Raw genomic sequence first — 27,291 nt, 5'->3', positions numbered from 1 at the left:
GTTCCCTCAAGGCTTGGCAATACAAAAGCTGCAAATACAGTAAAGGAATTTAAGCATTCATGAGATAGGCATAAGGGTACTTTTTATATAGGATAGGGCCAGGGACTATTTATAGTATTCAGAAATATTGGCCAAACTAGATGGGTCGAATAGTTCTCATCTGCTGACACATTCTATGTTTCTATGTCAAAACAGCATCAAATAAATATTAATGTAGAGCACCATAATATTTAGGCACAATGCAGATATACAGGATGACATAACATCCAAACACACAGTATTATGAAGCATCTAGTTCTAGTATAGTAAAGGTCCGTTGCCACATCACTGATGGTCTTGGACATTCAAGAAGTTAATGTTTGTATGCCTGTAAGGTCTATTGCAGTAAGGCTATGTTCACACAGTGGGTGGCAACCACGCCAGCATTTCTGATCCCATTTTTTTTTGAAGGACTACTCTTCACTAACTAAAAAGAAGTTTGTATTGCATCATACCTGGTGAGGTATGATGAGGTGAGGTATGATTTTTATTAATAGCTCACAGATAGTTTTAATTCTGCTTAATAGGGTTTGCAAGTGCTTGAATCCAGAATAATAAAAATGTCAAGAAAAATATAAAAATATTTTTTATTATGTTTACATCAAACTGGCACATTGCCCATTGTAAAAGATCAAAAATGTTAGTGAAAAGTAAAACATTACGAGTACTGATAGCTCAACTAGAGGCAGCAGGGTTATACCTGCTCTATTGGAATTTCTTTATGGACAACAAAATGAGTTTATTCATTGTTACATATTTATCAGCTCTTCTGTCTTGTGGAGTTTCTTAATCAATCTTCATGTATGAATTTGTTGAGTTCTCCATCAATGTCTTGAGGATGGCTTGTCTCTGCATTGTATCAATTCTTTCAACTGTTCCATCAAGTTCTTTTCCGCTTCTGTAAGACTTCCTACATCTTTGGTTTCCCACCTGGTGAAAAACATGTATATCTGTGATATATACGACATTTATACACATGTATATAAAATAACATGAGCATGTTTACCAACAATACACTTCAAATTTTATAAAATGTCTTCATGCCTTGAGTCACGTAGGGAGCTAAAACCAAATCTAAACTTTAAAAGAGAAATCTTGTGTGTGCTGGGAAATATCTAGCATGCTCAGTAAGGATATGTTCACACGGGAGAACGTCGGCATGGTAAAATTCCATGTGGACATTCCCCTGACAGCAGAGCACTGTCAGAACATGCTCAGAAATGTGCTGTCTCATAGATGGCAATGTATTTCAGTGCGGACAGCCATGTCTATTCTTTCTGCGGACTCTGGAATCGGAATTCCGCCATGTACACAGCGCAGCAGAATCCCATTGATATCATCGTATGGACGTATGAAATTTCATTGTGTGGACATACCCTAATACTCTACTCTAGAAAATGCAGATAAAATAGGTGTTCATAGGCTTCACGATACATTATTGTTTTATGGTGATCCATCTTCCAGAGAAAGTCATTTGGATTATACAAGAGCCTTAGGCTGTGTTCACAAGGTGGAATTTCTGTGCAGAATTTCGACCGGAGTCCCATTGATTTCTATGGGATTCTACTGCACTGTTTACATGGTGGAATTCCCCGTGGCAGCTGTTTACAGTGGTGGAATTCCTGATTCTGGAGTCCGCAAAAAGAAAAGACTAGTCTATTCTTTGTGCGGATGTGGCTCGGGAATGCATTCCCATCTATGAGACGGCGCATTTCTGAGGTGTCCTAGGGCCCGCCGGATTGTTCAAATGTGCGGAATGTCCACCCGTGTTTTCTGAGCAGACATTCTGCACATTTTACGCTGTGTGAACATAGCCTTATACTGAGAGGGGCAGTAACTACCAGGTATATGATCACTTGTTTCCCTACAGCTGGCAGATGATCAAATTATCAGATCACAGATATAGTAAGCTGGCTATACACAATAAAGATAAAATCAGTAGGGCCCCTGTCCACCTAATGTGTATGGTGGCCTTTCACCTCACCCCTGACAACAGATGTTGAGGGAGAAAACAGTCGGGCATGTTTTATTACAACATTCTGGAACTTTTTTGTTCTTCAGGCTACCATAGGATTCTGGATGTGCTTCTGTATCCCCATTAAAAATATATGTATGCTTGGCCAAGCTTGCATGTGTATGTGAGGATTGGGAAATAGAGCTGTTCTGCTAAACAAGTATTTGGCTGACACCAAACCAAAATGTATGGACAGCGATACAGTAGTGTATGAGCATGTGAGACAGAATAGGAAGTCTATATCAGAGCATCAGTGCATTCAGGTTGTGCTCCAGTTCACTTCCCAAAAATCTTTATTATCTGGGATGCTGTGGTGAGCACACTCCAGGTCCTTTGCCTGCTTCATATGGTCTTGATCCACCCTGTTATCTGCCTACATAATAATAGTCAATAATAATGTTTACATAGTGCCTACGTATTCTGCACCACTTTACTTTACAGTAGCATACAAAATAGTCAAAACACAATGTCAGGTCATACCTGGTGTTATTTTAACCCTAAATCTCTCAGCACAATGTTGGTTATGTTGAAAAAACTACAGTAAATTAATGTGCTATGCTGGTGCACTACTTTAGTGAGCCAGTATTACTATGGGGGGGGGGGGGGGGAGTATGCTCCTCCACAGTCTGATTTAGTAAATAGATTTACTATTGAAAAAAGCACCAGATAATTATCTTGCATGACTTACGTCCCGTTTATTATAGAGGAAGTCTGCAAGAATCAGCATCTGCATATTGGCATTGGTAGACACATTTGGCATCTTATAAAATATTTGGTGATGAATTTGATAGCGGACATCAATACATCTAGAGTCAGACGACTTGAGATATTCATGTGGTGTCACAAACTTATGTAGTAAACTGTTCCAGATAACTATTAAAATACCTCCTAAGGGCTCGTTCACACGGACGGATCCGCAGCATATTTTACACTGTGGATCTGCCGATGATAGACCCTACAGTGTTGCCTCCATCTGTGCCTGCTCATAACAGCAATCCGCCGCTACGAGCAGACACGCTGCGATGTGCGCGAGTCACCATGCGCATGCGCAGTATACTCGCACACATCACGGCTGCTCTAAGCCTAGCTCAGGGAGCAGGGGGAACTGCCACGATGTGTGCGAGTATACTTGCGCATGCACGCAGCCACTGGCACATCGCAGCGTGTATGCTCGTAGCGGTGGATTGCTGTTATTAGCAGGCACAGATGGGGGTCAAACCGTAGGGTCCTTCATCTGTGCGAATGAGCCCTAAGGGTGTGTTCACACATGCGTATTTTCTGCTGCAGATTTGCTTTAGCAGATTTTGCAGACCATTGAAGGCAATGGGCCGCAAAATCTGCAACTCACCCTAAAAAGGGACAAGTAAATCCCCTAAAATTACTCTTTGCATCTTGTGTTTCATGATTTAAACATATGGGAGAGCTAAAAAGCAGATGCTCATAGCTCTACAATGCCATACACCATATACAATACATTAAGAACAGGTGTCTACCTCTAACATGATTAGTATGAGAAGAACAGAGCCTTAAAGGTGGTTCTATAATTTCATGCACACTGGGTAAGTGATTTTAAAGCATCCCCCCCCACCCCGTCTATTATGTTGTCCTATGCAACAGCAGTGCTTTATGGTTAAGTAAAGGACAGCTTGTCCTCCTCACATTGCTGAAACGTGAAGTCTAAACTACACGTGTTACAGTCTAAGTGGAAATCTGTTTAAAGTCTTGAGTTTCCTCTGTAAATCACTGTTTCTCCTGAGTATTATGGGGCTGTCAGGAGTTACCTATTGTGTTTAATATCAGCCAGGGATCCCTGAAGGGAACAGGTGCATTGCTGGAGACAACAATGCCTGACTGACCACTAATATAAAGCACTCGGGCTGTAGCTAGATCCTGAGACACTACTAAGGCATTTAAACAGGTCTGTATTCACACTTCATACTGCTGAGTGTACAGGGGGGACCAAAAGTTATTTCCTTGTTACTTTATAGTAATCCAAACTAAAGTATACTGGAACTCTATACGATTTTCCATCTTTCTCCATTATGTTCTCGCTAACATCTATCCTAATATCAGTTACTTTGTGTTATGTTTATTGCTTTGTCCTTGTTGGCCAAACATGCGGTTTAAGTGGTGTTGACCAAAAATAATACTGCATAAGGTGCCTCCTGGTCGATGGGAATGATAGACCGGCAAGGGTCCACAAAATAGCAGAAAAATTGCATCCGTATTTTTACCATTATTGTGCTTTTTGCAAGTCTATGGGAAAGTGGTTGTTTGTACATACAGTATATAAAAAGACATTTTTTCCATCTGCTTTAATAAGTGACATGTCACTTTTTTACGCAGATGGAACAAATACATCTGTTTTTTTTCTGTCTTGTGTGTTTTCGCAGTAGATGTCTATATCATGCTTCATAAAGGCAATCTATAGCTGAAATGTAAACAGTATTCTATGGATCTCTTAATAAATCAAGAGGTTTTACTGAACCCATTGTGCCTTGGATTTTCCATTCACTATAAAGGCATGCCACGCTGTGGCTCTTGAGCAGCTCGGCTACACCTCATAAACACTTGGCTGAGTTTATTTTAAAAGTATGGCAACCACAACCAGTTCCAGCAATGGTGAGGTTTGCTATTACACCCGGTTTCAAATTATTATGCAAATTCTATTTGTGTCACAAAGATTAAATATTTAGTTTTTCAGTTTACCTCATGGATGGCATTGTGTCTCAGGACTCTTTTGATCACTGAAAACAATCTCGGACACCTGTGATAATTAGATTGCCAGGTGAGCCCAATTTAAGGAAAAACTACTAAAGGTGGGTGTTCCACATTATTAAGCAGAGCACCATTTCCAAGCAATATGGTGAAGAAAAAGGATTTCTCTGCTGCCGAAAAGAGTGAAATAGTTCAAATCCTTTGATGAGGTATGAAAACATTAGATATTTCATGAAAACTTAAGCGTGATCATCACTATTAAGATATTTGTGGCCGATTCAGAGCACAGAAGGGTTTGTGCATATAAAGGCACATTGAGGAATATTTCGGCCAGATCCATGCATCGGATCAAGAGAGCAGATGCTAAAATACCATTAAATAGCAGCAAACAGATATTTGAAGCTGCTGGTGCCTCTGGAGTCCCACAGACATCAAGGTGTAGAGTCCTCCAGAGTCTATCAACTGTGCATAAACCTTCTATTCAGCCACCACTAACCAATGCTTACAAGCAGAAATGGCCGGAATCATGGGAAGAGAGCTGGTCAGCTTCTTTTGGGTCCCCGAAAGTGTAAAGATGACCTCTGCAAAGTATGTGGAGTTTCTGACTGACCACTTTCTTCCCTGGTACAGAAGGAAGAACTATGCTTTCTGTAATAAAATCATCTTCATGCATGACAATGCACCATCTCATGCTGCAAAGAATACCTCTGCATCAATGGCTGCTATTGGGTTAAAAGGAGAGAAAGTCATGATGTGGCCTCTCTCCTCCCCTGACCTCAATCCTATTGAAAACCTTTGGAGCATCCTCAAGCAAAAGATCTATGAGGCTGTTCCATCCAAACAGCAGCTCTGGGAGACTATTCTGACATATTGCAAACATATTCAAGCAGAAAACGTCCAAAAACTCCCGAGTTCAATGAATGCAAGACTTGTGAAGATGCTATCAAATAAGGGGTTCTATGTTAAAATGTAACGTGACCTGTTAAAATGTTGTTAAAAGTTTAATTGAAATAGCTTATGATTTCAGTAAATATGCTGCAAACACAACAAATGACAATTTTCAGTTGTTTACAACCTATAAAAGTGCTTTGAAACTCACTGGCCCTTATTTACTAAGAGTGGAGTGTAGGTTTCTTTGTGGGTTTTAATTCCCTACAATTTATTTTCCACTGTATTTACTGAGGTTTCCCTACATTTAGCATTGTTTTTGTTTTTTACACCTGCTCTGATCTGTCTGGTTTTCCTCAGCTCAAATCCACCACATTTTCTGTGGAAACCTTAGTAAATATGTTGGGTTTTTGTGAAAATGTCTGGAACATGCCCATTTTCGGCAACCACCCCCTTTTCCCGGCGACCACGCCCCTTTTTCGGGTTTTCTTAGCAAAATGGAGAGTTAGTCAGGGTTTTTTCAATTCTGGCGCACATTCTGGCGCAAAATCTGGCACAGACAGAATTTCTGGCGCAATGTGACAGAATCTGGCGCACAACCCGACAAAGCAGGGCCACTGTGCGTAATACTTTGGAACAGTGCATTGTAAGTTTTTTTTATGTTTAAAAAAAAATATTGTTATCATGAGGAGGTTTGTTCAATAAATTTGAATTGTACTCTTAATAGTTGATAACATGAGAATTATACTGACTGTTATTTACATAAATTATTTAGGAAAATTTGAAAAATATAATTTGCATAATAATTCGGAACAGGGTGTATACCTTAACAGTTATCCAATGGTGTCTGCAGCTCTTCGCTGCAAAAAGAGCTGTCGGATTCCCTTTAATCAGTATATTTATCTTAAAGGTATTGCTTCAACTCAAGCACATGGATTTCTGCAAATCCTATTTAGATGAGCGAGACAGAACAAGTCTGCCACATTGAACTTACCGTAATGGTGAGTGATTGTGCATGCATGGTAACCCTTTATCCAGGGGCCTGACCACAATGAATAAATTATATTTGTGATAATCTGCTTTAGAAAACTCAGTTTGGGTAGGGTCACATGGCACGGATCTGCAGCGTATATTACTCAATCCGCTGCTTCAAGCAGTCACACAGGGCGAATCGCTGTGCAAGTTGCAGCGCGCATGCGCTGTGTACTCACACATTGCGAGTAGGCTGTGAGCAAGCGCAGCAACTTGCACAGAGATTCACCCTGTGTGACTGCTTGGAGCGGCGGATTGCCGCTGCGAGCAGGGGGGGGGGGGGGAACAGCTGGAGGCACACTAAGGGTCAGGTCACCGGCAGATTCGCAGTGTAAAATACTCTGCGGGTCTGTGTCGTGTGACCTTACCCTTTATGTGTTAAGTGTAAACAAGTGGCTACTGCATAGCTCAGTAATTGTTCGGGGAGGGCTGCACGAATGGTCTCTGGATTGTTTGTGCACCCCTTTCTGGCAATTCGCCGCACATCTCCTGTTACATGAGGAATTGGCAGGCGATGGCTGATCATTATTTAGCAGGTGACCCAATCAGCCAATGAACCATCATTTGCTTTTTCGTCTGCTGATCACTCATCCTATTACACAAGGAGAGACCTAAGCTCTAGACTGTAATTTATTAGGAAAAGCTAAGGTTTGATTCTCACTCTGCTGTGGACAGCCGCGCGTCTTAAAAAAAAAATAATGCATGAGTTTCCACTTAATTTTTCCACTTTTATAGGGTACTCCACAGGAAAACTTTTTTATTATTTTTAAATCAACTGATGCCAGGTGCCAAAAAGTTTAACAGATTTGTAAATTACTTCTATTTAAAAATCTTAATCCTTCTAGTACTTATCAGCTGCTGTATGCTCCACAGGAAGTTCTTTTCTTTTTGAACTTCCTTTCTGTCTCACCACAGTGCTCTCTGCTGACACATATGTCCATGTCAGGAACTGTCTAGAGCAGGATAGGTTTGCTATGGGGATTTGCTCCTACTTTGGACAGTTCCTGACATGGACATAGGTGTCAGCAGAGAGCACTGTGGTCAGACAAAAAGGAAATTAAAAAAGAAAAGTACTTTCTGTGGAGCATACAGCAGCTGATAAGTACTTGAAGAATTAAGATTTTTAAATAGCAATTTACAAATATGTTTACCTTTCTGGTACCAGTTGATTTAAAAAATAAAGTTTTTCAGAGGAATACCCCTTTAATATTTTTCCTTGAAAGCAGAGAACTCTGTGATTATTGAGGCTTCCACCTCTTTGCTTGGCTTAGGGGCTAACTCACCTATTGCCCAGCCTAACTTTCATGTTTATGTTCTGCCACTTTGGTTAGCAAATAAAATTGCTAACTCTACTGTCCCTAGAGTGTAGGTGTTTGAAATAGGGAACAAAGATTGTGAATCCTATTGGGGACAGAGACCATTGTGTCAAGCTCTGCAAAATATGTTGGTTCTATACAAACAATGAGAGATAAATAGCTGTCTCCTTTGGTACAGAGTTGTAGGCATAAGGTATGGATTATAGGGGGGTTCATGTATCCATGTGCTCTAAGAAGAGTGACATAGATACAACCCGCAGGGGTGTGGAAATTGTTTTTAAAACTACTTGTCCAAGGGACTAAAACGGAGCAGAATCTACTTGTCCATCATAACAATCCACTTGTCCTGGTACAAAATAATTGTAACCCAAATAGTATGTACATAAGGTATTTTCTTAATAAAAACTTGATAGGCAGACCAGTATGTCACCCCATTAGGTGGATAGGGTCCCTGATAAGTAAGTCCTGAATACTGCAGTGCAGTGCAAAATAACTTATCCTGACCGCTGGAAAACCCCTCCCCCCCGATCTCTTGTAAGGGGCCCCGGCAGGAATGGGGGCTTGTCCGCATGACGCAGCGGCCGACAGCCATGTCATGCAGGGATGGAACATTCCCTTCATGCCGTCTGCTGGGGCCTCATACAAGAGATGGGGGTTGTCCCAGCGGTCAGACCCCCGCGATCTATCACTTATGGGGATAAGTTATTTTGCACTACAGTATTCCTTTAAGTAGATAGTCCCCCTTCAGGTAGGTATGTCCCTTTATCAGGTAGGGATCAAGTAGGGCCCCCTGCGCCATTATGTTACCCCCCCCCTCTAATGCCCCCTGCGCCATTATATTTCCCCCCTCTGATGCCCCCTGTGTCATTATATTGCCCCCCCTCTGATGCCCCCTGTGTCATTATATTCCCCCCCTCTGATGCCCCCTGTGTCATTATATTCCCCCCCCTCTTATGCCCCCTATGTCATTATATCCCCCCCTCTGATGCCCCCAGTGTCATTAATTCCCCCCCTCTGATGCCCCCTGTGTCATTATATTCCCCCCCCTCTGATGCCCCCTGTGTCATTATATCCCCCCCCTCTGATGCCCCCTGTGTCATTATATTCCCCCCCCTTCTGGTGCCCCCTGTGTCATTATATTCCCCTCCTTTCTGATGCCCCCTCTGTCATACCCCTCCTCCCTTTTGATGCCCCTCGTGTCATTATATTTCAGCCCAACCCCCCTCTCCTCTGCCACATTATTTACCAAACCTCCCCTCCTCTCTGATCCCCTGCTACCTGTACTCCGACCCCGTGTGTGCTCCGGCAGGCTCAGGGGCTTGGCAGTCACTTTTGTTACTGGACAGTTAAGAATATAGTTTTGCCCCTGGTGATCAGGCAAGACTTCCTTGCGGGGATGCGCACGATAGGTGACGTCATCACAGGCGCCGCACGGGACGTCAGCGTCCCGACGTCCTGAGCTGCGTATGTGATGACGTCACCAATCGCGCGCATCCCCGCAAGGAAGTCTCGTTATAGACTGCTGCAGGGAGATGTAAGTACAGTAACAGTGTGAGCGGACCTGTGTGAATTCTTCCGGCATTTAACGCTGCTTGCCCGAAGCAGGGCTAAATGCCTGAAGAAATCACCTGCCCGGCGTCCTGAACAGCTTGTCCCGGGCGTTGGGCGATAGGAATTCCACATCCCTTACCCTACCGATAAATAAACTCTGCTACACCTTGGTCCTACACCAGCCAGCAAAACAGATTTATTCCCTTAATTTTACTACTAGGTTTAGTGGTCCTGTCATTTTATTCATTATCTTGTAATTAAACCCAATGAATGGATTCTCCCCATTCACAAGTGTTATCTTTCTTGTGATTTATATTAAATGCACTGGTTTCTAGTTTTAACGCAGTGCTTTTTAAGCTATTTATCTATATTATCAGGCAGAATTGTTACCGTGCAGCCATGGGATACAACACAGATCCTCTGTGGCCTTTGTTTAGAAGACAATTGTATCTAGCGAGAAGCTTCATTTTGTATCCCAGGGCAATGAAAATAAATAGACCGGCTTTATTATAAAATATGTGCATGGAAAAAGAGAAGGAAGCCATCTGGAGGTGATGCACCTGTTTAAACTAGAATTAAAGTATATCTAAAAATCTTGTATCAGTATTAAGCATGGTGGATAGCAGTGTTATTTATGTTCCTTTTCAATAGAGATATAATAGCTTGTTTATAGATACAAAAGTACGCTGTGCTAATATGTATTTGTAGGGCTGCAGCAAAGGATTTGTGCAGAGCTATAACCTATAGAAGAGAAGGGATTGTGTTCTTTTGTGGTTTGTCAGCAGCAAACACAGATTGTTATTTATATAGAAACATGTTTTCTTCCAGCAGGGCTTTTAAGTGAAGCTATGTACAATGAAATATATACAGAACGTGTAGTATGATTGCGGAATGACTACAAGAAGAATAAAAAATATTTGGAGGATATTCTCTGTGGAAGCAGAAATAAGTGGCATATACAAAAATACATAAATACATTTTTAAGATCTCTGCTGTCAATGGATTGTAAAATTCTTTTTTACTTCCAGAGGCTGAAAACCCATACAGACCTAATATTCACAGTTATGGATATGTTACAACTGTTTCCAATCTGGACAATTCCCTGTGAGTATAAGAAACACATAGGACCCACAAATCTCTCGACTTTCCTGATGATTTGCTACAATGTATCATGGCCAGGCTGTTTACAACACCCAGAAGTGCTGGACTACGGGCAACAGAGCTCCGCTATACTGGCGTTGGCTGAACTACCCCTTTAATGTCAACAAGAATCTTCCTACCATATATTTTGTGCGTCTTTTTTGATAAAGCAAAAAGCAAGTAGTCAGTTTTTTTGTGTACTGTGGAATGCATTCTACAGTGGATACTAATTTATCATGTGCGTTTTTTTGTTTAAAAAAAAAATCGATTTGAGCCCAAAAAATACATCTAAAGCAAAAATACACCACCAAAAAGGACACGTAGGAAAAAGTGTTCTACCGAGACAGCCGGGTAATGCAGGAGCCCTCAACACTGCTAAACTACAACTACTCCCATCATGGGACAGAGTCTGTCCCATGATGGGAGTAGTTGTAGTACCGCAGTGCTGAGAGAAGGCATTTGCACATCCCCCCAGGCTGCCGGATTATTTTGGGACAGTTAGGACTACTACTCCTATCACGGACAGACTCCGTCCATGATGGGAGTTACAGTCCAGGGGCTGAGGTGCAGATTGCAGCAGGTCGTTCTCAAGAGACCCGCTGCGATCCGCATTTATTAACTGTAAAAGCCGGCAGCACATGCGGCTAGTCCAGGGGCTGTAGAATGAACTGCTGCGATCTGCCCCTCAGCCCCTGGACTATAACTCCCATCATGGACAGAGTCTGTCCCATGATGGGAGTAATTGTAGTACCGCAGCGCTGAGAGAAGGCACTTGCACATCCCCCCAGGCTGCCGGATTATTTTGGGACAGTTAGGACTACTACCCCTATCACGGACAGACTCACTCCATGATGGGAGTTACAGTCCAGGGGCTGAGGTGCAGATTGCAGCAGGTCATTCTTCAGAGACCCGCTGCAATCAGCATTTATTAACTGTAAAAGCCGGCGGCACATGCGGCTAGTCCAGGGGCTGTAGAATGACCTGCTGCGATCTGCCCCTCAGCCCCTGGACTACAACTCCCATCATGGACAGAGTCTGTCCCATGATGGGAGTAGCTGTAGTACTGCAGCGCTGAGGGATGGCACTTGAACATCCCCCGTCTGCGGCACTTTTAGGACTACTACTCCCATCATGCACAGACTCTGTCCATGATGGGAGTTAGAGTCCAGGTGCTAAGGTGCAGATCGCACCGGGTCATTCTCCAGAGACCAGCTGCGATCCGCATTTATTAACTGTAAAAGCCAGCGGGAAATGCGGCTACACTGCGCTGCCCGCTGGCTCCTGTATATAGCGGTCACATTTCATAATCCCCGCCCCGGGAGACGGGAGCTCTGATTGGTGAATAGCTATTCACCGATCAGAGCTCTTGTCTCCCAGCGGCGGGGATTATGAATTATCAGTGGTGTATACAGGAGCTGGTGGGCAGCGCAGTGTAGACCGCATGTGCTGCCAGCTTTTACAGTTAATAGATGCAGATCGCAGTGGGTCTCTGGAGAATGACCCAATGCAATCTGCCCCTCAAGTTAACAAGCCGGCAGTACATGCGGCTACACTGTGTTCCCCACCGGCTCCAGGCGGGGAATACTGTATACACTGTCATAATTCATAATCACTGCCGCCGGGAGCTCTGATTGGTGAATAGCTATTCACCAATCAGAGCTCTGGTCTCTCGGTGGTGACGATTATGAATTGTGAGAGAAGTATACAGGAGCCTGAAGCCGGCAGGGAGTGCAGTGTAGCCGCATGTGCCGCCGGCTTGTTAACTTAATAAATGCAGATTGCAGCGGGTCTCAGCAGAATGACCTGCTGCGATCTGCACCTCAGCCCCTGGACTATAACTCCCATCATGGATGGAGTCTGTCCATAATGGGAGTAGTAGTCCTAAAAGTCCTGCAGCCGGGCATGTGCAAGTGCCATCCCTCAGGGCTGCGGTACTACAACCACTCCCATCATGGGACAGACTGTCCCATGATGGGAGTAGTAGTCCAAGGTCAGAGGGACAGATCGAGCTACACAGTCCAGGCCTGACTCTGTTCTCATTATGCGTTTTGCATAATAAGAACAGAGCCTTTCTGGCAGTCAGTTCCCAAACAGGGAGACTCCAGCTGTTGCTTAACTACAGCCCCCATGATGGGAGTTGTAATTTAGCAACAATTGAAGGCTCCCTGTTTATGAACATGCTGCATTATGTGCACTTTCCACAGGGGAGAATGCAAAGAAATGTACTAACCCATATTTCTTATTATTCTTTTCTTCTCATTTCAGATACCTGAATGCAGAGGACTACGTCAGATTCGGTGGACTGCGACGATGACCAGCGGTTTTTTAATTTCAATAAAATGGTTAACGAGGGCTGTAGGGGAGTCTTTTTTTAAATAATTTTTTTTAATGTGTTATGTTTTTTATAATTGAATTTTCAGGCTTAGTAGTGGAAGCAGTCTTATAGACGGACTCCATTACTAAGCTGGGGCTTACCGTTAGCCCTAAGATCAGCTAACGCTAACCTCCGATTATTACTCTAGTACCCACCGCCACAGGGGTGCCAAGAAGAGTCGGTACCAACAGGCCCGGAGCATCAAAAATAGCTCTCCTGAGCCTAGTCGGTAACAGGCTGGCGTTATTTAGGCTGGGGAGGGACAGTAACAATGGTCCTCGCCCACACTGGTAATGTCAGGCTATTGCTGCTTGGTTGGTATCTGGCTCATACTGAAAATAGGGGGAACCCTATGCATTTTTTTTTCATTTTTTTTATAAATAAATAAAAAAAAGTGTGGTTCCCACATTTTTTCATTATCAGCCAGATACCAACCAAGCAGCAACAGCCTGATGTTACTAGGGTGGGCGAGGACCATTGTTACTGGCCCTCCCCAGCCTAAATAACGCCAGCCTGTTTGACGCTCTGGGCCTGTTAGTACCGGCTCTTCCCGACACCCCTGTGGCGGTGGGTACTGGGGAGCAATAATTGGCGGTTAGCGCTAGCTGATTTGGGGGCTAATGCTAAGCCCCGACTTAGTAATGGATTCTGTCTACAAGAAGGCTTCCACTACTAAGTCTGAAAATTCAATTATAAAAAACACAACACATTGGAAAAAAAAATTTATAAAAAAAAAACACTCCCCCACAGCCCTCATTAACCCTTTTATTGACATTTTAAAAAATGCTGTTCATCATTGCAATACGCCCGATCTGACGTAGTCCTCCGCATTCACGTATCTAAAATGAGAAGAAAACAAGAACAATAAAACTACAACCATATGTGATTTCTACACTATCAAAAAGCTGGTGTGAAATTTTTTAAGTAAACTGGACTCTCACCCCTTTGAAAATATCATGTTAAGCAGACAATATACGTGGACACGCCCCCTTTTATAAAACTGACGTGAACAGTGTAAACCGCAGCACAAAGCTCTTTGAAAATGTGGTCGATAATTTTCGCGCCAAAACTTTTTTTTTTGGGCGCAAAATTCTTTGAGAATCTCCCCCCTCTGTGTATTTTATAAAGATTTATTTTACTATTGTGCAGAGTTTTGTTCAGCACACACTGCTGCTCCGGCACTTCTAGCTATGTGAACAGTGTACCGCCGGAAAATGCCATAGTTCTGTGAAGTGTGCAGTAGAGAAGGAGTTCACTGTAGAGCGAGGGGGGGGGGGGGGGCGTTTCTATATTTGCACAAAAAGGACATGCGCAACTTTTGTAAATCTTGAGCAAGAGTGTAAATTAGACAGGCAGTGTAAAGGATTGGATCTGTGTCTACAATAGACACCTAATGATTAATTTTTTCCTGATGAGATCATGTCTATCTCAAGCACTCCCATAGAGAATGATGACCCCTGGGGGGAGATTCTAGCCCCCCTTTCTGGAGATCGCAGAGTGTCTTAGAGGTTGTACCCGCCATAATCGGACACTTATCCCCTATCATGTGTATAGGGGATACATTTGTTAACACTGGAATACCCCTTTAAACCCTTCATAACCATGGGTATTTTAGGCCTTTTGCTCAGAGCAAAATTTACCTTTTGAAATGCTGTATTCTCAGGCCCCATTCATACTGTGTTTTTGCAGTATGTTAGAGGTACCCATGAAAACACGTATGCCGATGTATACTGTAACATACTGCAGTGGGTGAATATCAGATGTAATGACCAACAACCCCACAATATTACTGCGAGATTGCCAACATCGTGCAGTCCTTGGTCACCACATTAAGGTGTGTTTACGCTTAAATCTGATACTGTTCCAGCCATCTTCCATCTTGGAAGTCATATTTCCTAGACAACAAGGAGGCAAGTGGAGTTCGGGAGCAAGAAATAGTATCACTCCTCCTCTTAGATAATCGCTTTAACTCTGTACCTGGGTGACTGATAATCATTGCTGTATTATATTATGTTTCTACTTATGCCATCCGCATTGCTGTATTATATTATGTGTCTCCTTAGTATTCTGATGCATTCCATCGGGATTGCTGCATTATATTGTTGTGGAGCCTTATCCTGTTTTATACCATCATATTTTATTTGGACATTATTTTGTCACCTTATTCACCTTTTATCATAGTTTCTCTTTCATATCCAGTTTGGATATATTATAACAACTTACCATGTACTCCATGTGTTATTATTACGGATATAAGACCTTCACTACCGAACAACTCTGTATATGGATTCATCAATATATACGTAAATGCACATTATTTTACGGTGTACTAGTAATTTCCTTGACCATGCATTACTAGATATCTATTTTCTGATTTTGTTAATTTGTGCACACTGTTTATAGGTTTGAAGAAGGTCCTAAGTGGACCGAAACGTAACATGTATTATGGGATTGCTCAATAATTTTGCACAGATATAACTCTTACGGTGTGCCAAGTATTTTCTCATATGATAATCATCAAGTACAGAATTTTTTTTGTAGAAGTGCAAAAACAGATATGGCCAGGAAAAACATATAAAAATTGGTAGCTGGAGGACATTAGTTTCTTTTGGTGTAATGTACATTCTGACTGATAGGAAAGTGTTAATGCCTGAGCACTTTACACCCATACAAAACAAATTTGTGTCATGCTGGATTTTTAAATTTCTTGTGGGGAGGTTGACTTTATTTATTTATTTACTTTTATTTATTTTTTCCTCATTATTAATTTAAAGGAGTACTATTTTGCGGAGTACTCCTGCTCCATCCTGCCCGGACTGCAAAAAAAAATGAAAATGAACCATCTCTCACCTTCCTGGGTTCCCGTGGAGCGCCGCTACAGCTGATCGGTCCTCCGGTCCATCCTCTTCATACTTCCGTGTGAATGAAGCGTCACATGGCGCTCAGCCTATCGCCGCCGAGGCAAAACATCGCGACTGCCGGCGATAGGCTGAGCACCATGTGACGCTTCGTTCACACGGAAGTATGAAGAGGATGGACCGGAGGACTGATCAGCTGTAGCGGCGCTCCGCGGGAACCCAGGAAGGTGAGAGATGGTTCATTTTCCTATTTTTTTGCAGCCCAGGCAGGGCGGAGCAGGAATACTCTGCACCAGAGTACTCCTTTAAGAATAATTTATTTTACAATATGTATTTTTTCTCAACTTTACTATGGGGGGGGGGGGGGGGGCACAGGTCAGCAAAGAGGACATTTCATCACTGATAGCTCAATAGATCATTGTTCCCAGTAATCTGTATAGGCCGCCTATGCAGATCATGTCTTCTCTGTATACTCCCAGTCAGACTCAGCTGGGGGAAGCCCTGTGATGTCATTACAGATGTCATGGGCTTCCCCAAGCTATTGCCCATTTGGGCACACATCACTGAATAGGAGTGCTGTGCTGGAGGTATTTTAATCACAGGGAACTGATTATTTCTGTCCCCCCTTAAAGTACAGGATTGGGCTGTCAGCATGATTATGTGGAGGTGCATGCCGAGCTGTCAGATTCAACCTTATAAACCAACAGGCTGCAGGCACAAGGGCCAGATCTGCAGACTGTTAATTAACGTGATTTAGTTATTATGGGGTTAAAGGGAATCTATTACCTAAATGATTTATATTTTTTTTTACTAATTAAAACCAGATAGTGATACAAATTTTTTGTTTGTTGTTTGTTCTGGTCAGTGTGCAGGATTTTTTTTTAACATATAGTTTTATGGAAAAATATACCAATAAAGATGTCGATCATAAAAATTTTATATAAACTTTCGATGATTTACTGGTGAAACATTCCTTTTAATGGTGCAGCACACAAGGCTTCGCTATAAACCCACCGCAAAAACAGTAATAAGGAAGTGTCAAAGTTTTAAAGTAACAGGAAACATTTCCTAGAACTTATTATTAAACAGTAACCAACCCCTGAAGACTAGTATCAGTTGCCTCATACATAGATGAATAATTGTAATGAGATGAATAATACTGTAATAATAATGGGACATACCTACTGAGGAAGGGCCGTGTTTGACAAATAAGAGCCCTGAAACGCGTCTAGGTACATTTGAGCTATTTTTATACCACCGATACCTATCCAGAACGTATCTACCTGATGATTCTGATCCAGCCTTTTAAAGTTCTTTGCCAAACCAGCAGCACTATCCGAATCCAGCTTCCAGGTAGCATTGCCAAGCACCTGAGACATCACACGCCATAAGGATACCACGAGGTCTGCAATTATACATCGCTTGATACCATCTACAGCGAAAGATCTTGGGAACGGCTTCTATTCAATCCGGTCTGTGGCAGGCAGACCGCCGCGGTGACGCATGCCCGCGTCTTATACCATCCAACACTTGCGGACCTCACCATCTATCCTCAGGGGACGTTTGTTGGGACACCCACCAGGCTGGTAACTATATTCTAACTATCCATCTTACATTTGCCATATCGGAATCCCATACCATTTGCAAGACTTTAGACCATTTCTGGACTATCAGTTGCCGGATTATTGAAAGTTACATCAATTTCATGTTAATCTACCAGTGTCAGATATTGGTGTATGCTCTTATATAAATTTATGCTTTATACTTTTTTCCTCGGCACAAGGGCCCTGTGCTACGAGGTCAAATTGCATTTAATTTATAATATATTTTAAATAAAAAAGATTTTTAATGATTTGTATCTTATGATTGAAGCACGATCCAGTTTCTCATTACAATTATTCATCTAATTACATATATTCATCTATGTATCAGGCAACTGATACTAGTCTTGAGGGGTTGGTTACTATTAAATAATATATTTTAAATTACCAACACCAGGTGTAGGTGTACAACCCTTCACATCCCTTCTCTTCTGTATTCATTTCCTAGAACTGTTTGTAATACCGTATGGATTGTTTTGTGATACTGCAATACAAACCACTGTTTCCCTTGGCTTTAATTTCATAGGCATTTTCTACATTGAAGTGAATAGGAAGCAAAATGCCATAACACAGGACATGTTGAAGTCTTATAAATTGTGATTTTATAAAATTCTGCTCAGCACTGGATAACAACTGTCTACTAAGGTCATATATCCACTGTCAAAAAAATACAACAAAACCACCATGAGTATTTTAACCATAACATGTATATATTAACAAATAGTATTAAAAGGAAGTCATATTTGTAAAATATCCTGGAGAATGTATCAAAAATATAATAGTGCTATAGATACATTAATATGAATGAATATATAGAACCATTATGTGCAGGTGTAGGTTGCAATAATAGGGAAGGGGGAGGGTGTTTGAACAAAGTGTCATAGCAATAGCCTAAAATGAAAAATAATTCTGGTAGTTGTATCAAAGTAACTAATAAGGGAATGGAAATGGAAGACAAGTTACAGTACATGATTTATTCCATTAGTCTTAAATCCTTCTGACTAAATATTCATTTTAATTATATTTGGAGAAACTACAAATTGTCTTGGATTTTTCAAGGTGACAATGATCGCGCATTGTGTGACTTTTTCTATTTTTTTTTTAGAAATCAATGCAAATGGGCAAATTAAAACCCCCTGTATGCTGGTAGCTTTTATTTTGTGAAGCAGACAATAGGCAGCATATTTAGCCTGTGGCTCCTGTCTCCTGTGCATGCATAGTAAAGATGTGAGGAGCAACAATAGGTCCAATTATCTAGTAGGCTGTACATTTTACTGGATTACTCAGGATTACTCAATGTCATCAGATATCATTCTCGCTGTAATTTGTAAAACAGTGTGATAAATAGTGGGGAATTATAATGTTCAGGTAGAGATAAAACAGCCCGTTAATAGTTCATTTCCCAAGTGTTCCCACCATGCCCTCAAACCATTTAGCAAAGTCAGTTCTTTACATCAAGTCTGTGAAATGCTAAGATGTTACACTTTCATATTGAAATCATAGCCAGATCGCATTTCGGCAAGCTGAGCGCAGAACCTTGTTCACCAACAGAAAATGCAATTTGTAAGGGGAAAACAATCAAAGGACTGGGTAAAGATGATACCTCTGTTAGCCATATGGTATAATCAGATGGAAGCTTTCTAGAGAGTTCATGTCATTTCCTCAGGCATCTATTTATCCGGACGTCTGTGAGAGAGTGCTAGAGAATGCCACCAATGCTTTCTAATCTTACCACACTCTTTGTTATCTGTTCCCTTAACAAAGATAGTAGAATCCAGCATAATTGGGATATGTTCAGTAATTAACTATTGGTTAAAGAGCTAAATTATTGTATCGTTTGAATATATAAATATGTAACTGAAATCTCCATTTGCAGATGTAACAAAGAAAAAATGATAGATGTTTACACAAATGCTCTAAGCCATGTTGTGTACTGTGCCTATATAATAGACACACTGTGTATCTGACCTTATGTTTCAATGGCCCCAGCTAATAATTACAGGTAATTAGCAATTGGACTGGATGAAATTGCTAACGATCGGTCTATGGAGCTCTGCTAAGTGGCATTTGGAGAATCTTACATGTACTAAGATTTATATGTATTACTTGTATCATTCACAGAAACAAATACTTTAGAGAAAGTGACAGCTAGATCACGAGCACTAAATGAATTCTGCCCATTCACATGTTTGTATCTATTGCACTCCTGTGCACAATGGAGGCAGGGAGCAAGCTTGCTGAGCTCCCCCCCCTGCCTCCTCCATTTTCACTACCCAGCCCGCCCCTCTCATAAATATGCTAATTCATTTACTATCCTACATGTGCTGTGCCTGTGCTCTGTGTCCCCAGCAGGATAGTAAATACATTTGCATATTTATGAGAGGGCCGGGCAGAAGTAGGAAGGGAAGCTCAGCGAAAACTCCGGAAATACTTCAAGTAAAAACTTAAATGGGTATTCCAGGAAAAAACTTTATTTTATTTTTTTCATATCAACTGGCTCCAGAAAGTTAAACAGATTAGTAAACTACTTCTATTAAAAAAAATTGTAATCCTTCCAATAATTATCAGCTGCTGAAATTGAGTTGTTGTTTTCTGTCTGGCAACAGTGCTCTCTGCTGACATCTCTGCTTGTCTCAGGAACTGTACAGAGTAGAAGAGGTTTGCTATGGGGATTTTCTTTTACTCTGGACAGTTCCCCAGACAGGTGTCATCAGAGAGCACTTAGACAGAAAAGAACAACTCAACATCAGCAGCTCATAATTACTGAAAGGATTAAGATTTTTCAATAGAAGTAATTTACAAATCTGTTTAACTTTCTGGAGCCAGTTGATATATATAAAAAAGTTTTTTCCTGGATAACCCCTTTAAGAAACCCCCTTTTTTTTTACAGCTATTCACCCACACTATAACCCAGTATATTGGGCGGGTGAACTAACTGTCCGTTTCACTTTAAAGCTATGGACTCCTTTGCACTTTAAGATTTTTACATTGCACTTATTTTGGCTTCCCTTTTCATCTGAAGGCTGCACTTTTTCTCTCATAATGCAGGCTGCTCTGTCCTATTCACAGTGAAATATGTCAGAGGTGCTACCTATAGCTTAGACAGCTCCTCTATCTACTCATCTGAACAATCTTCTAAGATGAATTATGACCAAAACTAACCTTTCATTTGCTGCTATCTGCCATGCAAGCACAGTTATCTTTCTCCCTGCCTGCAGAAAGGGAAGCTGGGCCTGATAGTGTTCAGCCTCCCGACAGGACAACGTGCTGAGGCCTGGAGTAAGTGAACTAGCAGACCAGCTTTACAGCCACACCAGTCGTGCCTTTAGGCATGGGCATCCGAGGCATACATTATTATAAGATCATACAGTATAATAATCATTGTAATACTTCAGTGATCAATATCAGGGGAAGCCAGCAGGGGGATCTTTACTTATATTCCAAATTACAAGTCAAAAGTCTGTGGCACTCACCAACTTCAGATAAATGGTTTTAATTGAAATGTCATGTCAGGATACAGGCAAAATATGGACCTGGTGTTTTAATAAAATCCACAAATTTCAAGTTGGTGTGTGCCACAGACTTTTGTCTTGTACTTTGGAAGATTGAATTGGACTACATACCACCGAGGAACACCACTATTAAGTAAGTCAATACCAGGGGAATCCTAAGAGAGACCCTGGGTAACCTGAGCAGTGCAAATACATTTACTTTATATGCAAGTCTATTAATCTTACAACGCAGAGCAGCTTCCTGATGAGTTTACAGAGAAGTGAAGGGGTATTCCAGGATATTATTTTCTTCAGCCTTTGAGCACATGAGGCCAAGTTATAATACTGTGTAATATGCTTCTTGTCACGATTCGGCTGGCAGGAGGTGGATCCTCTGTGCCAGAGAGGGATTGGCGTGGACCGTGCTGGTGGACCGGTTCTAAGTTGCTACTGGTATTCACCAGAGCCCGCCGCAAAGCGGGATGGTCTTGCAGCGGCGGTAGCCAGGTCGTATCCACCAGCAACGGCTCAACCTCTCTGACTGCTGAAGATAGGCGCGGTACAAGGGAGTAGACAAGAGCAAGGTCGGACGTAGCAGAAGGTCAGGGCAGGTAGCAAGGATCGTAGTCAGGGGCAACGGCAGGAGGTCTGGAACACAGGCTAGGAACACACAAGGGAACGCTTTCACTGGCACAATGGCAACAAGATCCGGCGAGGGAGTGCAGGGGAAGTGAGGTATAAGTAGGGAGTGCACAGGTGAGAATACTGATTAGGCCTGCTGCGCCAATCAGTGGCGCAGCGGCCCTTTAAATGGCAGAGACCCGGCGCGCGCGCGCCCTAAGGAGTGGGGCCGCGCGCGCCGGGACAACACAGACGGGGAACGGGTCAGGTACGGGAGCTGAGATGCGCATCGCGAGCGGGCGCGTCCCACATCGCGAATCGCATCCCGGCTGGGAGTAATATCGCAGCGCACCCGGTCAGCAGGTCTGACCGGGGCGCTGCGAATGAGAGAACGCTGCGAGCGCTCCGGGGAGGAGCGGGGACCCGGAGCGCTCGGCGTAACAGTACCCCCCCCCTTGGGTCTCCCCCTCTTTTTGGAGCCTGAGAACCTGAGGATAAGACTTTTGTCCAGGATGTTGTCCTCAGGTTCCCAGGATCTCTCCTCAGGGCCGCAATTCTCCCAGTCGACCAAGAAGAATCTTTTACCTCTGACCGTCTTGGATGCTAGAATCTCCTTCACAGAAAAGACGTCAGAAGATCCGGAAACTGGAGTGGGAGAAACAACTTTGGGAGAGAAGCGGTTAAGGATGAGTGGTTTAAGGAGAGAGACATGGAAGGCATTGGGAATACGGAGAGAAGGAGGAAGAAGGAGTTTGTAAGAGACAGGGTTGATCTGGCACTTGATTTTGAAAGGACCAAGATAGCGTGGTCCCAGTTTATAACTGGGGACACGAAAGCGGACATATTTAGCGGAGAGCCATACCTTGTCTCCGGGAGCAAAAATGGGGGGAGTTCTTCTTTTTTTATCAGCAAATCTTTTCATCCGGGATGAAGCCTGTAAAAGAGAATTTTGGGTCTCTTTCCATATGGTGGAAAGATCACGAGTCACTTCATCCACAGCGGGCAAACCAGAGGGCAAGGGAGTAGACAAGAGCAAGGTCGGACGTAGCAGAAGGTCAGGGCAGGCAGCAAGGATCGTAGTCAGGGGCAACGGCAGGAGGTCTGGAACACAGGCTAGGAACACACAAGGGAACGCTTTCACTGGCACAATGGCAACAAGATCAGGCGAGGGAGTGCAGGGGAAGTGAGGTATAAGTAGGGAGTGCACAGGTGAGAATACTGATTAGGCCTGCTGCGCCAATCAGTGGCGCAGCGGCCCTTTAAATGGCAGAGACCCGGTGCGCGCGCGCGCGCGCGCGCCCTAAGGAGCGGGGCCGCGCGCGTCGGGACAACACAGACGGGGAATGGGTCAGGTACGGGAGCCGAGATGCGCATCGCGAGCGGGCACGTCCCGCATCGCGAATCGCATCCCGGCTGGGAGTAATATCGCAGCGCACCCGGTCAGCAGGTCTGACCGGGGCGCTGCGAATGAGAGAACGCTGTGAGCGCTCCGGGGAGGAGCGGGGACCTGGAGCGCTCGGCGTAACACTTCTATTACCACTGTACACTGCTTTGTCCTGTTTTTATGTATGGGTCCCACACCTGATGAAGTGATGTAGTCTTTTTAGTTGTGATGAGGGGTGTGATGAAGGGCAGATGTTGTTACCCTCAGGGCAGATGTTATTTACCCTTAGTATTTGTGACGCCAGGGCGTGATTATCCTCTACACCACCCGAGGTATGGCTGCTGGTTCCTGGGCCAGGCGCGGGGAAAATAATCACTCCGATGCTAGGTTACAAAGACAAATGTTAAAGTCTTTATAGCTCAGTTTAGGCCCAAGGAGGTGACCAGTGGACTTTAGGAGACTTGTGGGCTCGCTGGGACTTGTAGTGGACTTGGACTTAATTATGCAGTGACATGCTGACTTTAGACTTGACAGACTTGACTATGCTGACTATGACTTCTCTCCTGTATTTAGACTTACCAGGCTTTGACTTTTACCTGTAAGGGGTTCCAGAGATAGTGGCTGCGTGGTTAGGCCTTGGTCTCCCTCAGGAACACCAGACACTCTCAGGTCTTCACTTGACTGTACCTCAGAAGAGAACTGACTAGGTTAGCTTCTCCCAGCTATATATGGGAGAAATTTGGAGGGGGTCCTATAGGTCACCAACAAGTCACCTGGTCACTGGCACCTTCCTTGGTTACATAGACATGACAACAGGATTTAAACATATATTAACATGAATATAATACATTAACTCTTTATATAACAGACGGTGAGATGAGAGTCCTGAGGAGTGTGGAGGCCAGGGGACTGGGACCGAGTACACTTGATAGGACCAATAGTGTACAGAAGGACCACTTCTGTACTGGGCCACCACAAACTCCCACTCTTAAATAAAGCTTTCCTTGGCATACAGTCCTTGAGGGCAGACGGGGAACAAGGCCACTGGCCCAAGATGAGAGTAAACAGTTCCTGGGGCATTTGATAATGTCCTGCACAGGGCTGGCAACTGGGGAAGAGTTCATAAGGCATAAGATACAATGTCCTTACATACTCAGATAACCAGGGTATTTAACCAGGATGAAATCAATAATAGAATAAACTGTGTGAGATCCTTTTGCTTTGCCACTGCTTTAGTGAGTATTGATGTGGATCGAGCTGCCTGTGCTCACGGGGCCCATTGGCAAATGCTACTTCTCCCCGCAACAATGGACTAGCAGTTATATTGATTTGTTTACCATACATGATGACAATTCAAATACACAATAGCTCTGCCACTTTTGTGTGCTACTTACACTCTCCAGGTGATCTCTCTAGCTACAAGAGAACCCTGTGCACAGTGGACAGGAAAACAGTAGGCATTAGACATGACACATTTTAATAGACTAATATGGGCTGTGCATACATTGACAATAAGGCTACAGTCCTAACTGAATATTGTACATGACTATCTTCTGTACAATAAATGCAATATTTACATTACTCACTAGTGTACATATATACTGTCTCTCTATCTGTATATGAAACTGCAATGGACACCATTTGCTGAAGACTAAACAATAAAAGTACATTTTTGGACTACTTAGTGTATTTCGTTGCAATGAGGTAAATAGATATACTTTTTATGATGGGTTGAGGATACCTTCTGTACATCTGCCATGGCTAGAAGAAAACAATAGACACTATAGACAATTGCGCGAACATTTTATTACACTTTATTACAATGTGGTCCCAGTAAATCAACTCTACCTCAACATTCGGTAGTGCACACATTTGTGCAAAACAGCAAACAATTTATTACACTTTTAGATAACTTATAGTACCGCTCTGCAGTTCTGGTACTCAAGAGTCTGTAGTAAAGGATCACGGCTTAAGCCAGGCACATAAGCTTACGTATTTTGGTTACAGGTAGTTCTTGGCTAGTCCGCCAGGCACATCACTTAAATGTTACAGTGAAACCGGCAAACCAATAGTGGTTCTCCACAAAACAATGTTAGCCTCAGGACTAAATAGTAGGGAAAACAAGATTAGAATATGTGAGTTCATCACGTAAATTTGCCATCCCAGCCTCGCCTATCAGGGTGCTTCCTAGGCTGAGACATGTAGTGGGGACCACGGGACTGTGTCCCCTCCAAGCGATTGATTCGGGTGTTCCATGACACCTGGGATAATTTAGAATCAGTGATGGTGGGGCTTACTGCTGCCACCATCTGTACTGCAGCAGTTTGCACCGCTGGGGGGACAAAGTAGTGGTGCCTGTTGGGCCGGCCAAACCTCCTCCTCAGCAGGAGTAGGCCGAGGCACTTTAGTTGGTGCCTGTTGAGCAGGCCAAACCTCCTCAATGCCAGGAGTAGGCCTGGGCACATCTATAGATGACTTCTTCTTTGTTGCTGTATGGTACTTGGGTGCCATGATGGGCACCTCGGGCAGGATCTCTTCCTCCATGACTTGAACTTTGACTTGTGGAAGTCGTAGGCCAAAAGGATCAAACTCCCAATCCTCCAAGGGGAAGCAAACAAAGGGGAGCTGTGTGGGGTTTTTGGGTCTTGTCAAAGCTGTCACCCATTCACCTCCTGCACTGCAGACTGGGGTGTACTCCACTATCTCCCCACTCTCCAAGGAGTGTAAATGTGTAGGGAGATAGTTTCTCTTGACTGCCCAATGGTTCACAAGGATGGTGCCCCCATGATTGCAGGCCATTACGGTTCCGAACCCCCGGACTCTGTCGAATTTAACTACTGTGGCTCTTCGCCTCTCAAGGGGTGGTTCTCCTGCTCTGGGGTGGTTCAACATGCCAATATACAGGCGCCTCAAATTTTTGGTGTCTGATTGTTGCGCCTGTCGCACCTCATAGGGCATCTCTTTTGGGCCGTTTTCATGCCTCCTCTGTGTCTTCATCTCTTCTACAATTGCAGTTATCTGGGCCTCCTGCCTGACTCTCTTGGACACTGCTGCTGGGTTGGGGGGTGTTCTTTTCTGGGCAGAGGGAGTAAGTACTGGTCCATGTACCTTACAAGTTGAGGCTCATTGCCGAACACCCACTCTGGAAGCGAGGTCTAGGGCGTACAGTAGACTTCAGGGCCTGGACTCTGGGCTGGACCGGCTGGAAGGGGTAGAATGTGCGCCTGAAGTACTCACATCAGACTCCTCTGTAGGTATCTTGGCACAAGACCCCCAGGATCGATGGTGTGGAGACAGTCTCACCGCGACACTCCTCTGGACGACCGCCCTCCGAAGTCGCTGGCCATTGTTTATCATCTTCTAGCAGCGGGACTTTTAAGCATGCCTCTTCAGCCCCGATCGATAACTTCTGAAGCCGGTCCACCAACTCTTGGAATACTTGAGCCGCGGCCGCTGCTACTCTGCGGGTGCTGGGCGCCATCTTGGAACTCACAGACCTCACGCTCTCCTGTGCTTCCGCCATCTTGCTCTGCTCACCAACTTCCTGACGCTGCTCCTTTTATATTGGGCTTCAGTGGACTTAAGGAGACTTGTGGGCTCCCTGGGACTTTTAGAGGACTTGGACTCAATTATGCAGTCCCACGCTGACTTTAGACTTGACCGACTTGACTATGCTGACTAGACGTCTCCCCTGTTATTTAGGCTTACCAGGCTTCGACTTTCACCTGTAGGGGGTTCCATGGATAGTGGCTGCATGGTTAGGCCTTGGTCTCCCTCAGGAACACCAGACACTCTCAGGTCTTCACTTGACTGTACCTCAGCAGAGAACTAACTAGGTATATATGGGAGCAATTTGGAGGGGTCCTTTAGGTCACCAACAAGTCACATGGTCACTGGCACCTTCCTTGGTTACACAGACTTGACAACAGGATTTAAAGATATATTAACATGAATATAATACATGATCTCTTTATAGAACAGATGGTGTGATGAGAGTCCTGAGGAGTGTGGAGGCTAGGGGACTGGAACTGAGTCCCCCTGATAGGACCAATAGTGTACAGAAGGACCACTTCTGTACTGGGCCACCACATATTATACTGTTGTCTCTGAACTTTCCCTGCATTCTATGTGGCCACAGACAATATGTCATATGTCACATGGCCTCCAGGGGACATGGCTATGCTGCAGTGGATGGGGGATAGCAGGGTAGGAGAGGTTTACTGAAGCATTATTATCCACCCATCCACTACAACAAAGCCAGCCC

At 43.6% G+C, this 27,291-nt stretch overlaps 1 protein-coding gene across 7 annotated transcripts in view; it reads right to left on the bottom strand.

The window, feature by feature from the left end:
• Window positions 1-614: 614 nt before the first annotated feature.
• Window positions 615-27,291, bottom strand: part of KIAA0825 (KIAA0825 ortholog) — a 406,103-nt gene continuing 379,426 nt past the window's right edge. For 5 of the 7 annotated variants that reach the window (XM_056538004.1, XM_056537994.1, XM_056538014.1 and 2 more), the window contains one exon: window positions 616-969. In XM_056538004.1, coding sequence (XP_056393979.1) covers window positions 864-969 — 106 coding nt within the window. In that variant the 3' untranslated portion in view covers window positions 616-863. Of the gene's footprint in view, window positions 970-27,291 lie in introns of all 7 variants that reach the window. The other 2 variants (XM_056538043.1, XM_056538071.1) reach the window with 2 other exon arrangements.

Source organism: Hyla sarda, chromosome 1, assembly GCF_029499605.1.
Source record: "Hyla sarda isolate aHylSar1 chromosome 1, aHylSar1.hap1, whole genome shotgun sequence".
Lineage (NCBI taxonomy): Eukaryota > Metazoa > Chordata > Amphibia > Anura > Hylidae > Hyla > Hyla sarda.
This window is presented reverse-complemented; position numbering and strand designations above follow the sequence as displayed.